The sequence below is a fragment of the Thunnus albacares genome, chromosome 5 (genome assembly GCF_914725855.1).
Source record: "Thunnus albacares chromosome 5, fThuAlb1.1, whole genome shotgun sequence".
Classification (NCBI taxonomy): domain Eukaryota; kingdom Metazoa; phylum Chordata; class Actinopteri; order Scombriformes; family Scombridae; genus Thunnus; species Thunnus albacares.
In genome coordinates, this window is record NC_058110.1 from 6,341,006 (window position 1) to 6,357,026 (window position 16,021).

Sequence of the window (16,021 nt, forward strand, 5' to 3'; positions counted from 1 at the left end):
AAAGAATCATCAACACAGTTATCAGGACTTGATCAGCTCTCCAAGATGCTGATCCTGCTGCTGGCAGCAGCTAGAAGCTGTGCAGATTTATTTCCTTCTTTAGTTAGCCCCATGTCTCTGACGACCAGCACTTTATAGCCTCTTTTGGAGTTCTGTTCAGTTTTTATAAACACTTTGCAGTTTGCTGTCCATGTTGATCGGATCTTCCTCTGCTTTTGCAGGAAGCAAGCCTTTCTGGCGATGTCCGCATACCTTTTTGTCAAGTGTTCATTTAAGCAGACCTCTGATCCCTTCAGCTTTTTTACTTGCTTAGCAGTGCAGTTTTATACTTTCTGTTCGCAAACCTTATTATTATGGCTGGCTTGTTTCTCCAAGGGAGAGGGTTACTTGCCTCGACTTTGTTACTGTCCACTTCAGTTCCCTTAGACTGCAGGAAAGCAGTCACCTGTTGCCCCACAGAGTTTGAGTCTGGCTTGCTGAATTCTCTGCCTTTCAACATCGTCCGGGGGTGACTGGAGTTTAGTCTCCAACCCAGTGAGTATGATGTCGTTATCCGTGTGTACTGCTCCAAATCAGCCACCTGATTCTCCAAAAGACAATCCTTTTTTTTTTCCACCAAATCCAAAATCATGTTCTGTCAGCTGCAACCTCCTCCATCAGAAAGTCAACTCTGATCATTAGATGGAAACTACAATGCAAATGTTTTACTTACTTGAGCAGATTTCTAGTCATTTTAATTGCACTCGATGGTGGTTTCTTTTGATCATGATGTTAAGGTCTTGTGTTAGCAGACCCAGTGCTGGACACAGACAAGGAAGCTGATGAAGTTTAGAAGGTTTATATCAGGTGAATTGAGTGGGGATGGAGTGGCGGTGGTAATGTGGCTGGAGCAAGCAGGGGGTTGGTGAGAAATGGCAAGTGGCAGCGTGGCTAGCAGAGGTAGTGTGGGTATGGCAGGGGAGCTGGCAAGCGGGTAGGCAGGTCAGTTGGCCAGCAGGAAGGCAGGCTGGAGATGATCCTTAGGTACACAAAATAAACATATTAATCACAGGCTTAAACAGAGCATGAGGGATAGTTCTTAAAATACACAGAGTAAGCTCCGGAGACGTAAACTACCACAGTAGTAGAGACAATGATCTGGCAAAGAGTGGGTGAAAAGCTTGGGTTGATATACTGTAGAGGAGATGAGCTGAGAAAATGAACTATGTGAATGAAAATGATGCACAGTGCTACTGAGTTATATAATGTATTCTGTCTCTTCCCTGAATATAGCTGGTCAAATGTATGATAAAAGTCTTGGAATATGGCACATCTCTCGATTTAATGTCTGATAAAAGCTGAGCTTTCCCCAGAGAAGGCACATAAAAGGAAACTTTAGATATCCAAGTTCTCCTCTGGGCATGTAAATGATTTATTTTTTTTTAGATTTTTTTTTTCTTTTTCCACATTTAATCTCAGTGAAAACAGGCTCTTATTTCATTGTACATGGAAATGATTGTCATACTACTGTGACAAAGGAGCTTTTGGAAGTGTAAAAGCTCAAGTAAAAGCAATTTAGTCTGACAGACGTTTTGACGGTTATTTTCTTTGTGCCACTTTGAATTGATTTACATGCAGAGACACATCCTGCATGTGACATATGCATTAAACAGGTACACACATACACAAAGCTCTTTTCTATTTTCCCTTTGACACACACAGAGTGAGGGAGAGAGTTTCACCTTATTTCTCCGGTGTCAGTGCATCAGTTTATTGTTGATGTTGTAGCAGGTGTTACCATCCACTGTCAGAGGCAAAACACATGCTGTGACATCACTGATTGGGGTGTGGCCAGAACTGCAACATGCTTTCAAATTTCACACCAACAGTGAAATAATTTCTCATTGTTCAGATTTGTTCATCAGACAAGCTGTGAAGTGCAAAATAATGAAAATGACTTGAAAGGTAGTTAATAGAAGATAAAAAAAATAACTCAGGTCCATTCAAAATACTTCTTTGCCGACATTGCTGCCCATCACTGTGATGCAGACACACACACACACACATACACACGAGAGGCTCCCATTCCCTGTTATTCACCTCATCATTTCCTTATAACCCTTAATTTGATCATATGTTGTGTAACGCAACTTTAACAGAGTAATAATTACGTTATATACTTGTTAAGACCCACTGACATTTAGAATGACACCTATAAAATTATAATGATGCCTTTCTCACTATAGCTGTCTTCTTCATTGCTTGGAATGAAGCACAACACCAATAAGCTACAAAATCCTTCTAATATATAACTATATTCAGTATATAAAAGGGTTTTAGAGTCATGCTAGCAGGTTGGCTGTAGGGACGGCAGTGTCAGCTGGTTGGCAGGTCCACCACTTTGATCCAGACTGTAATATCACATCAACTGGTAAAAGGTTTACAATGAACTTAGGTACAAATAATCATGGTGCCCAGAGGATGAATCCTAATGAATTTGGTGATACTCTGACTTTTCCTCTAGCAACACCAGAAGGTTGTCATTTGTGATGCGTTTCACTTGGTGCAGACATTCATGGTGTTTGTGAACTTTTGTGATCCCCTGACTTTTCATGTAGTGGCAAAAAGGGTTGAAATTTCAATTTGTTTGATACTTTGGAGAGACGAAAAGAATGATGATGTTGCATAAAGCCACAGGTGCTCTTGGAGGGAAAAGTAGTAGTTTTCATTGAAAGTTGGATGGAGCAAAAGCCTCATGGTGTCTTGACACACAGTGAACCCAAATCCTGTGTGAGGGTAGACTCAGTAAATACATGCAAGCACATATTTGACCTTTTTTTTTGTGGGGGGGGGGGGGGGCTAGCGTGGCTATAGACTCCAACGCATGTGTCTACACAGAAAACGTTTCAGTCATATTTTTCATTCGACCGTCTCACACGTGTCTGACAGATCAGATATGCTTCTATAAAAGCAACCCAAAATGTATTTTCACACTTCTTCTCTACACGCAACTATGGTGACTGAGTGTTGAGCTCTGAGCTCTTCCAAAATACTGTCGCTCTGCTAAATTTAATTTAATTTAATTTAATTTAATTTAATTCAAATTTAAGACTTTATATTGTTTAAATAAAAAAATTTAAAGTCATTACAGTGACTATGATGCCACACTGGTGAAAATACAAACCAGGCTTAATAGAATGGGATTTACAATTTAAAAGTTACTATTTATAGAAAGCTCATTACAGAACCATCCACATTTCTCATTACAGCAGTTACAAATTTGTGGTAAGTGTGGCCCTTTGCAGTTACAGTGTGAGAGGTCTGCTCAGCTCACTGAGCTCTCAGGTGATCTGGAGAATAAAAGGTTTTAGGAGCTGAGGAGATATACTTTATATAATTTCCTCCATTCCTGCCTCGACCCACCTCTCCACATGTGTGCATTGTGACAAGCTTTCTGCATTGAAAGTCTCCTTGCTGTGCCACTTATTTTATGTACAACAGTAAAATAGGATTTACTCAGTCATAACTGCTGAACTGCGTAGTGATCACACTTGTGTTGAGCTGTATTCCGAGTGACAGATTTATTATTGCTTTATTCTTCACAATTTAAGCCACAGCTCTGTGGATGTGTCATCTGTCTGGGTGACTGAGATGCTCACCCTCTCCCTCTCTTCCTCCTCTCCCTTCGTGTCTCTCAGTTTCCCTCTCTCTCTTTCAGATTTAAGTTGTCACAACTTTCACAGTGCTAATGGGCTGTTAATCTGCAACACTGCTACTTACTCTCCACTCCTCTCCTCTTATTTTCTTCTCTCCCTCTTTCCTTCACTTTCAGTTCCCCCCTCCATCTTTTTTTTCTCCCCCTGCGGTATTTTAGCAGCATCATGTTTGCTTGCTCAACACTTTTCCTCACACTATTCATTCCTGCTCTGTATATTCTAATGACACCGCAGTAGTTGGGGATGTTTGCATGTGTCCTTGTAAAAAAAAAAAAAGAGAGAGAGTGATTTTGGGGTTATCTGGAAGTTTCTCAGACTGAGGCATAAATATTGTAGATTGTTTATATGACTGTAGACAGATGAGACAGATAGTGGACATGACAGCTGGACCAGAAATGGCAGGGGGAAAGTGCACTGTGATGCATCACTTTCTCTCTTTTTTACCTCAGTTCACCTCTTATTAACCTGACAACAAGCTTGAGAGCAACTGTCTATTGACCACATTATTATTTCAAGAGAGTATAATGATAATAAACTGTTTAAAAGAGTGTTTCCATCTTGTGTGTCTCTCTGCAGATGGGAAGGTGTATGCACTGGGGGGTATGGGAGCAGACACCACGCCACAGGCCCTGGTCAGGGTTTATGAGGCAGAGAAAGACCAATGGCAGCCAATGGCGTCCATACCCACGCCGCGGTACGGAGCCACACCCTTCGTAAAAGGAAACAAAATCTACATGATGGGTAGGAAATGGGATTTCATCATACACCTTCAAATACACTCTGATTTCTGTCTTTTTATCTTTTCATATTTCTGTTTCGTTCTCTGACACTTTCTGTTGCCTATACTTTTTAAAACCACAGCATCCCTTCAGTCTTTTTTTATGGCATGGTCCAGACTGAAATCTGTGAGATGGATTGTCATGAATCTTTGTACAGACATTTATGGTTCTCTCATGATGAATCCTACTGCCTGGTGACCCTGATCAGATTTTAGGTGAAATGTCTCAGAGATGTTGACTTTGATGGTCCCTTAACTTTTCATCTAACACCATCCTCGTTTTTTTTTTTTAGTCTTGTCCAATACTTTGGTTTATGACCAAATACCTGCAAAACCAATGACATTCTCATCAGCGTCAGCTGTACTTTGTTTAGTGCTAATTAGCAACTGTTATCATACTAACACACTAAATTAAGATGGTGACCATGATAAACATTTTACCTGCTAAACATCAGCATGTTAGCATTATCACTGTGAGAACGTTAGCATGCTGATGGTCACATTTAGCTGTGCCCGCACAGCCTCGCAGAGCTGTTGGTTGCTAGCACAGCTGTAGACTCTTGTTCAAGGAAAAAACAGTCAAACATATGACATCATTCTGTTTTTCATTTAATTCTTTTTGTCGCTTGCATTGCATCTGGTGGTTTTGAAGCATTCCAGTGTGGGGAAGTTGGCATCTTCTCTCAACGTTGAGCACCATAACTTTCAGTGTAAAGTCAGATTTTAGCTCATCGCTCAGGTTTGGCTAAGATGTATCAGCTTGGCTTTTTTAGCTTGCTTTGACAGTAGCTTTTTTGGACTGTTGTCCACCAGAAAAACTATGACAACTGGTAACCAAGAGCTGTGTCTTAGCAGTGACATAACCCTATTAATAGGGTTTTTATGGTCATTTTGATGCTTATTTTTTCTGCTATGATGTTGTTTGAAAATATAGTGTAAAATGTAGCTAATGTAAATGTCACCTTGTCTTTTTATGTAGTGAACTGTTGTTGAAAATATATAATTATCAAATGGAAGGGTGCAATGGCAGCCATTCTTGGAACCACTGTTCTTTCCGACCACCTGTATTTGTTTCTTCTTCTCAGTCTCTGTGACATCACCTGAGTGTTCGGTTTAGGGATTCTGTTGGCACTTTCATCCAGACACTCAGCAGTGAATGAGGACAGATGTATTCAGTCATTTTCTCAAGGACACAGTTGGGTGGTGATGTACAACATGTTTGAATTACCTCAGTCCTGGGGCTTCGGTGTTATGGGATCATTTTGAACTTCTACTTTGCTGCACAGAGAGTGGATGAAGTGATAGTTACTGTAAGGTTGTCCCTTCCCCATAAAAGCCTTGGATGTAGTTGATAGAGTCTGACTTACACCCTTACGGTCACCCTCTGTTTCACTTTGTTGCTCTTTTTCTACACAGGCTGAACCATGTGTGCGGGGATATGTGAGTGTTTTCACCATCAGCCTTTTAGCTCTTTAACTTTATTTGCCTGACACTTTAAGAGCTGCAAAATGATGAACTAATGGAAAGACAAAAATGTGTCTCTCATGTCCGAGGAGACGAGTTAAAAGCTGCTCCATAGGAAAGAAGAAGGAAATGTGTGTTCAGTGCAGCTCCTTTGTTTTATGTTTTGTTTTTGTTTGTTTTTTTTTTAAATTTCAGAGCATGATTGTCACCCAGTCAGTTTCCATCTATAATCAGAGGTAAATTTTTTTCTCTTTGTGTCTCTTTGGGTGGCTGTTATTGGTTTTCCACACATGCTGAGAGAAAAATTGGAATCACACAAGGATTGTTAAAATCATTTTGGCAGCATTTTGCAAAGAGATGAATCCATTTCACTGCATGCTACAAGCAACACCACAATTAGCTATAACATCCTGAGAACAGGAGCTTTGGTCATTTCCATATCAATGTTTTTTTTTGTCACATGCTTGACCACAGGGACAGATTGACTCTTTGCTTATGTGCAAAGGCTGAGAGATCTCAATTTAGTGTCCTCAGTGTGGCTTGTGAACAGGCATGCAACACAAGCAGACGGAGAGAACATATTCATCAACTTGACAACACAAATTCTACGTTTATATAGAGATACTGAAAACTTGAGAAAATCGACAGAGGTGGAATTTAACTCACACTCTACTAGTGTAATTTTGAAGTACTTGTAATTGAATGGACAAATGGAAAACTTGAGAATATGGAATGTCAGTCTGGCTCTATTGAATGAAAATCTGAGGATATCAAATGAAACATATTTGCTAAAGCTCAGTGCTTATAAATAAGTGAGTCATTGAGTGTTTTTAAAGTGCAAGTTTTTATTCTATATACTATGTATTTGCAACAGCTACTTTCATTCCATATATTAAAATTTCATTCCATATATTCAGACTTTTATTCCATATATTAAAACTTTTGTTCCATATATTCAGACTTTCATTCCATATATGCAGACTTTTATTCAGGATATTGAAACTTTTGGTCCATATATGCAGACTTTTAGTCCATATATGTAGAGTTTCATACCATATATTCAGAGTTTTATTCAATATTCATAACATATTCTCAACTTTTCCATTCAGTTTTCTCACAATTTCATGGATGGCATGCCATAATATACACAATATGCATTTCTTTTATTTTACCAAATCATAATATCTATATTCACAAATGACCTGAGTTACTTCACAATCTTTTCATGCACCCCAGTCATTAGACAACAATTTTATTTACTGCAACAAATTATTGTTAAGGTTGATATTTCCTCTCTATCCATCAACTTCATAGTTATATAGACACCCATAAAGACATATGATTCAAAACTTTCCAGACTTGTTTGGAGGATTTTAGGAATGTATGAATACAGTTACGTTCTCTGTTCATAGAAGATTTTGAGCACGCAATGGCTTAAGCTTCACACTTTCGATTCATAATCAATTCATAATCAAATCTCATGTTTTATCTGTGAGATTTTAGTGTTGTTTTTCTGGCTACTTCCAACTTGTCCAGTCAATCTAACCCAAAAAAGGGCCCAACCCAGGTGAAATTGCAATAGTAATGTTTCATAGTTTTTATTGTTCCTAATACCCTCCTACATCATATATTAAAAATATACCTTCACAGATTTAGTGGAGCATACTTTTTTTCAAGGTCAAAAGTAACATTTCAACATTTTAAAGTGATGTGGTCTGAATAAAATGGTGTTAATATTGGAGGGTCTTTGTACACCTATCCAACATACTTAATGTATTTTCCTAAGTTTTTGAGGTCAATCTTTCCAATAAAACAGTTTTTCAGAGGATATTCTAATGTCTTATACCTGTATTTGGTGTACTACTAGCCCAACACCACATTTTTTTGCCAAATTTTCTACTCAAAGTGTGTGCTACACTGCTCCTATGGTTGTATCTGCTAAAAAGGGTATAATTTGTTCCTGAGACATATGTGTATCTGTGATAACACCAGTCTTCATTTTTGCTGCTTAGGTCACTCTTTATGTTAGCTAGCGGTTAGCTAATGTTTGCTAGCTAGTCACCAACCAGTGTTATGTGCTGCTGTTTGAATTTGAGCTGTTGGAAAGAATTTTAGAAGTCAAATATAAATCAAATTGTAAAAGAATTAATACTAATCAAATGCTGAAATTACTATTCAAATGTGTATTTTTGAAATCTTTTTATAAATGTGTTGGCTAATGTTAGCAAATCTCACCCCTCTCACGTTGGCCTACATACATGTGAAAATGGAATAGTTTTGTGTCTGATGAACAATAAAGTTTTCTGAGTCTCACGTTTAATGTGCTAATGTTAACCTCTAACATTTCAATATCAGAAATGGCAAAAAGCGATGCAGCCACAGAGATTACCATTCCTGACCATTTAAGAAGCGATGTGTGATTTTAAAAAACCTTAAGCCTGAGTAATCAGTGCTACAGCCTGCATGCTAAATTTGAGCATTAAAATTTTTAAAATTAAACTGTAATTATACTGCAATGTAGTATTCCTTAGATGGCAGTGTGAGAGTGTTTGAGAGCAGAGTCACAGCTAGGGCTGTAGCTGTAGAATATTTTAGTAATCAATTATTCTACCAAAAATTCCTTAGCTTAATCGAGTAATTGGATAAAACGCAATTTTGTTTAACTAAAGAGCAACAGTAAATATACAAGAGAAAATAAGATAAGTCTCTTAAAATGAACAACTAATTGGTTTCCTTTTTTAGAAAAATCAATATTTCATTTTTTAAATGCATTGTATGCAATGCATACAACGATATTTTCTATCAAAAATAAAACTTTAATCATTACCCATTTTTTCTCTGTCTGTACTTGTACTGTGAATAATGACAATAAAGTTGACTGAGATGAATTAAGTACATTTCAGTGCCATACATTCTGGGTTTTAAACAAAGTATTTTCTGAGATACAAAAACAAATAAAAAGAAGTTACTCTCAAATTGCTTTTTAAAAAAAGTATCAAAACTAAGGTACACATTAGAATAGATTAGTAATAACAACAACAACAACAACAACAACAACTACAATAATAATAATAATACAAAAACACTGCCTTTAAGTAATTAACTTTCAGAACTAAAAGTTTCAACATTTACAGCTCAGGTATAACATAAGCCTTTACTGTCTTCTTCTTGGAATGCTTTGTGGCATTTAGGATGCAAAAACACATGGTCAGAAACTTGGAACAAGAGTCTATGCATGCACAGTTCCAGAGCAGCAGCAAGCAGGGTGATGTTTGGAGATTCAGGTGTAAACTCTGTCAGTCCTTGCCATCTTGCTGTGATCTGTTCTGTCACATGAGCCTGGAATGACCTCAGTGGTGCAGTCTCAAGATCTGGACTCTGTATGTTGTTCTTAAGTTTGTGTACTAGCTGTGGAAATGCAGAGAGTGTAACATATTGCTGTCCTCTCAGAAACACTGTGGCTGCTTCAAAGGGCTCAAGGTCCTGGCTCAGCTCCTCAATCAGGTTCCACTGTTCAGGCTTGAGATCAAGGTAGTGTTTCCCTCTCTGAGTCACTGCTGGGTCAGAGAATGTAGCAGTCACTGGGCATCTTTGTTCTAGCAGCCTGGACAACATCTGATAAGTGCTGTTCCAGCTTGTACATACATCTTGCACCAGCATGTTTGTCTCGGCACCCATTTGCTTTTGCTTCTTCAACTTGGTGCATGCCTGTTTACTCTTCTTAAAATGTTCAACAAGGCATCTCACTGCAGCCACACACTTGGAGATAGCTTGGTGGATCTTTAGAGAGCTTTGTACAACCAAGTTGAGGGTGTGCCCTGCACATCGTACTGTTGCCCATCCATGCCTTTCTTGCAAGATCTTCACTGCTGCTACGGTATTAGCAACATTGTCATGAACAACAGAATTGATTTTCTCTGGTGGAATGTCGAATTTGGCAGTTACATCCTCAATCCACTCTGCATTATTTGCAGCTGTGTGTCTCTCTTCAAGGGGCATCGATGTCAGGCAGTGGGACACTCTTTCCCAATCCTCCCCAAGATAGTGACACGTCACCCCCAGATAAGCCTCTGTTGCAACGTTCACCCAAATATCAGTTGTGAGTGCAATGCTGTCAGTCTCCTGCAGGGCTTTCTTCAACTTGCCTTTGATGCCTTCATACTTTTTCTCTATCTTTTTCATGAAGAAGAGTTTTGAAGGAAGCTTGTACTAGGGATTGAAAGTGGAAATCATAGCCTTAAAGCCATCATCCTCCACCATGGACAGTGGGCACATGTCTGTAACAATCATGTCTAAAATGCTGTCCGAAAACTCAGCTGCTTGCCTAGTGTAACATGATGCAGCTGTCTGCACATATCTGTCCATACAAAGCTGTGATTTACTAGGTGATGTCTGTGTCGTTGCCTGGGAAACTCCAGGTAGCATAGCTCCTTTTAAGGAATAGGGCAGTGCATAAGCAAGTGAGTGGTTAAGTGAGAGAGAGCGAGTGTCAGAAAAATGACAGTGAATGTGAGCGGAGCAGAGGAAAAAGTTAGCAGTAAGTTGTCAATCTGGCAGTAAATGTATAGTACAGACCGCAGTGTGTCAGTAAATAAATTCTGCAGCTTGATAAGACCAAGAAAAGTCATGTCTGTTTCCCCAACTGCTGGAAAATGAAGGGGGTTAGCTTCAAAGTTAGCAACAGTGGGTTAGCCTAAGCTGATGACACTAAACAGAGAAATAGAGAACGGAGAAATGTGTGGCTGCTAATCAGCCCCCCACCACAAGGCCAAACCACTCAACCTAGCGGAAACACTGCAGTCTGTGCTGATATGCATCATAGTTTTCATGGGAAAACATGTTACTAAGACAAATTTGGATGTGCAGAAAATTCAGTGATAATAAATACCTCAAAAGGTCATTTTGAGGTAAGGGTACCCCCAAAGTGCAGATATACATTCAGAACAGGTCTGATGGTTGTATGTGAAAGAACACCCTAGAAAACCAATGTGTGGACATAAATTATATGAAAATAGCATATTCAGAAGCAGAGATACACACTTCATTGTGTGACACTGTGACATGAAGGCCCTGAATTTTGACCCCTGAATTTATCTTGACCCACTAAGTATATAATGGTATACTTTAATATGATATTTGGATGTCCCTAAGGATCACATAAAACCTTGAATGATTACCATTGCAATTTTCCCTGGGTCAAACCACAGATTGACTGGACTAAACTGTGAAATGAAAATCTCATGGACTGTCACATTACAAAGAGAATAAAAAAGTGTCTGTTGTAATTGTAGTTCAGTGTACTACATGGCAGCAGTAGAGGCAGTACTTTCATGTGCCTTACCTTGTTAAGCTTGACCTCTGAGGTTAGAGTGCTGTGCTGGAAAGAAATATGTGTGCATTGACTATGACGTTAGTTGAAAATCTTAGTCAGACAGATTGAAGTTTAGTGGACAAAGTTAAAATGATGCAGTGAAATGAGACGTTTGCCCCCCAAAATAAAACATCTATAACTTCTCTGCAGACTACTACTAATTCATTTTGGTAAGGCTGGAGCTAATGATGCCTGGCAAATGCATCGGACAGTGAAGAATAGCTAGTCTACAGTGCACCTGCATGGACACAACAAAGACACATATACACAGGAGCTAAATCACATCATATCACATTACACACATAATTGTGAGTGATGTGCAAACAGAATAATGTGATATTCATGATGTTTGTTTTCTAACTGGAAATGCAGACCATTATCTGTCTCTCTCTTTCTCTCTATGTCTCTCTCTCAGTCATGTCATGTGAATGTAATGCCTCATGCTCACTTGCTGAACTTGAAGAAGTTTACCCTAGCTTGTAAATTCATGCTGCTTCTTCAGCTGCTGCTCCGCTTGGCGGTGGGGGAGTGTTTTAATCACTGGGTGTCTGAACCCCCTTTGATTTAAATTCTGTGTGTTCCCAGTCAACAACAGACTTACTGGCATATGATGTAACTCATCAGGCCTCATACTGCTTTCAAATTCCTGTTTGTGTGTGTGTGTGCGTGTGTCTACACGCAAATTTAGAATCAAGGATTTGGTGGCAGTGTCAGGGTTGGTAATCACAACACGAGTTCATCTGAAAGGAGGCTGTCAGCAAGTCAAGGATGATCAAAAATTCTTCTGTGAAACATGCAGATATGCATATATACAAGGCAGTGAAGCGCGCACACACACACACACAGTACTTGCTTTATTGCTTTATTAGATGCTCTTAATTTCTGCAGCTACAAACACAGATAAGAAATCACAACAAACAAATCTTATTCCCTGCAGTTCTTCTTACCACTGCAGCAATGCATCACTTAACAGCAGGTAAATCAGAGAAGTGTGGCCTCAGGCTTGTAGCATAGTGATCACTACCTTCATCTGCAAGGGCATATACAGTAGGAAAAGCAGATGTATTACTGTAGCAACATGCATAAAGCCTTTTAAGAATTACACAGCATTAGCCTGCTTACTACTTCTTGAGCATTTTGGGAGGTATCCAACTGAAGACTGCTATAGCTTAAGCCAAAATAGGGAGAGCTCAAGGCAAAGAAGTACATAAGAATCCAACCAACACCGACAAATCAAACAAGTGAAAAATACATTGGGAAGTCGTAACATTTGTTGCAGTTAACTAGTGTAAAGGAGGAGAGAGACCGAGTGATATTTTGTTTTGTCCTTTTCAGAGGTTTTAAAAAAATAATATTCTTGATATTCTAGCGATAAGTCTAATACAAGCTGCATTTTTATGCTGAGTAGTATGTTATGTTTTTCCGTTGTGTTACATCATTTACAATTAGAAATAGCACTACAGCCAGGCTAGCAGCTCTGTGAGGCTGTATAGGTACAGTGCTGCTTTGAGCTAAATGCCAAAATGGCAACATGCTGACATTGACAATGCTAACAAGCTGATGTCAAGCAGGTATAATGTTTACCATGTTCACCATCTTAGTTTAGCATGTTGGCATATTAACCTTTGCTAATTAACACCAAACACAAAGTACAGCTGAGGCTGATGGTCATAAACCTACTGGACAGATTAAACATTTGACCTTGATGGTGCAAGAGGAAATGTCAAGGAATCTCCAAAGTCATAAGGGTTTGTCATCTTGGAACGATGAATGACCATTCTCAATTTTGTGCCAAGCTACCAAAGAGACCCAGAGATATTTCACGGGATTCTAAGAACTTTGAACTGTGGATTGTTTTGCAGGAAAAATCAGGGGAAATCATTCACTCTGGACCAAAGTGGTGGATTGACTTTGCAGCCAAAAGACCAACATTGCCATAGAGCTATGCTGCTAGCACTGCCAAAAAGAAGATTAATACCATTCTAATGTCTGAGAGTGGTATCGGTCTTCTCATTTAACATTTTCCTCAAAATGTCAAACTATTCATTTAAAGAGCCTCCAATCAGTTTACAGCCAACTTAAAAGTTTAAAATGGAGAGCACGTCTCTGAGTTTTCAGATACATAATATTATAATTTGAATATAAATGTGTATTGGCTTTTCTTCAATATGAATATTTTTGTTATTCTCTGTCAGTCTTGTCAATTATATAAATTAGATGACTCATTCATTTGCTGTGGTTGTTGGGAATTGCAATAACACTCAAACTGAATTTGTACTATAATCTCACAGAAAATGATATAGGCCTACAGTATATATACTGCATATATGAATTTTTTTTTAATGTCTATTTTTAATGCCTCCCTATACTCAACATTTCTACTGTAATCAACAGGTTTTTATACTCAAAATTTCTTTCTCTATCTCACCTCTCTGACTCAAACCCTTCCCACTCAGTTCGACTCTTTGTCTCGCTGTTGCTATCGATCTCCATGCCACTCTGCCCACTCTAGTTGACCCTCTTCCACATTCTCTTCTCTTCCCTAGATAATGGTACAGAATTTCTCTGTACCATTATCTCATTTTCTTGTCTTATTTCCCTTCTTTGTATCTGTATTTTTCTCTGAATATTTCCCTCACTCTCCTCCTTCAATTTCTCCTTCCCCTCTCCGTCTTTGTCCTTTTTCATTAACATTTTTCAACACCTCAACACCCCTCTGACATTGTCCATCACTGCCTCAACCTCTCCTCCCTTTTTCCCTTCATTCTTTTTTTGCACATTCTTACTGCCCGCTACATCCTCTTCCTCACCACTTTGCCAATCCTTGTTCAGTCCAAAATGAAATGTGGCCCCAGTGCTGGTCTGCACATGTGCCAGATTTCGATAAATGCCAAGCAAACTTTGTGACAGAAGCAGGGAATAAAAAGAAATGAAAAGAAATAGGAAATGGAAAACAAGGACAAACAGTGTCATTCGGAAAATTTGTATTTGCCATTTGTCACACACTCATGACATGCACATGCTAATATGCCTGGAAATGTTAGAATGCATAATTGTCACATTTATGAGCTGGCATGGATAATAATAATCCAGAGTATATTTTTTGTGTGGCTTGAAATATCTGCATGGATTTATTAAATACCTAAACGTTCTGCTTGTATTTACAGCAGTTTTTATAGCATCATATTCCAAGTAGACCTTAACAAATAAATAGGCTCTGTGGACATGCAAAGCCTTGATATCACCATAAATATGTTTTTGGTTCTCTTGGCTTCTCCAGGTGGTCGTCAGGGAAAGATGCCGGTGACGGCACTGGAAGCTTTTGACCTGGAGATGAAAAGCTGGACACGTTACCCCTGCATCCCAAGCCGGAGGGCCTTTTCCTGCTGTGCCACAAATGAGCGAAGTCTCTTCAGCCTTGGGGGCCTCCAGCAGCCGGGGCCACATAACTTTTACTCCAGACCTCACTTTGTCAGCACCATGGAGGAATATGATCTGGATCAAGGTACATTAACACTTTTAAGCCAGGACTTCAGGGCACACTGAAAGTACTGTGAGGTTTTTCTGGTGGACTGCTACACAACTTAAGCAGATGCTATTTAAAAAAAACAAATACTCTCATACATACACACAGGACTTAGCATTTGTGACTGGCCAAGTTGGCTACCTGGACCAATGTGGTTCGGGGTGACGGTCATCTCCCTCTCCCTGCCAATTACATTCCATTATCTGGCTGCAGCTCACACCTTTTTCATTTGTGTTGAAACAACATCATGTTAACAATAACACAGATAACACTGCAGTTGAGTGTTTCTGTTTCAATGAATACTGTGGTTTCGACTCTTGCGTGTAACTGAAACACAAAGCATAATTTTGGGCTTCAAGTCTACGTTCTTCTGGTTTTACATGTTAACTGTAGTGATTGTGTGTTTGGCCCTGAGTGCTACCAAAATACTTTTAGTTAGTATAATGAGCAAAATGTGAAAAATACAAGAACCTTTTCAACGCAATGCAAATGGCACTGCATAAAGGCTAGTTATCTTATGAATGTGCAGTTTTTGTTGATACTGCTGGTTTGTGTGTTGACTCTGTTACAGTATATGGACATTTTGAGGAAGTACTTTTCACAGGTAGTGTTGTAGTGGACTGTATTAAATGCAAAGGTGTTTCTGATATTTATGACAAACTGCAGCCACAAAATCACCAAGGAATCTGATTTGACATGATGTAAATACCCATTACACAATAACATAAAACAATCACATAATGCTTTTATCATAATTGTTATTCTATCATTATATAACGTTGCACAGTAATTTCTATTTCTATTTTCATTCTGCCAATTATAGGTTATAATCATTATCCCTTTTCCTACTTAATTCTTAAGTGTGGCTACATGGGTGGTGTATTAGTGCATCACTTTGAGTGAAAAATCCATGGCAGTTTGTTATTCCCAATTTATCCCTGGCATGATGATAAACTTCATTTTTATACAATGCAAAATGGGAAAGTGCACAAAAACACTCAAAGGAACAAAGAAAAAGACAGGCCATACATCCTTACTCCTGATGTGTACATTTTTTGACCACAAGGTCTTCTGAAAAGTAAAAAACATTCAATTTACTCATTTATACATTTTTTTTTAAAAAAAAATCTGCTTTATGGAGGTTATTCCTTAGTTTGTTTCATTCGGATACTGCCTTGAATGCATCT

General features: G+C 38.7%; 1 protein-coding gene across 1 annotated transcript in view; it reads left to right on the forward strand.

The window, feature by feature from the left end:
• LOC122982828 (kelch domain-containing protein 8B-like) overlaps positions 1-16,021 on the forward strand; it is a 203,197-nt gene that overhangs the window by 126,741 nt on the left and 60,435 nt on the right. The window contains exons 3-4 of the mRNA XM_044352401.1: positions 4,272-4,436; positions 14,589-14,813. Of these exons, the coding sequence (XP_044208336.1) occupies positions 4,272-4,436; positions 14,589-14,813 (390 nt within the window). The remainder of the gene's footprint in view (positions 1-4,271; positions 4,437-14,588; positions 14,814-16,021) is intronic.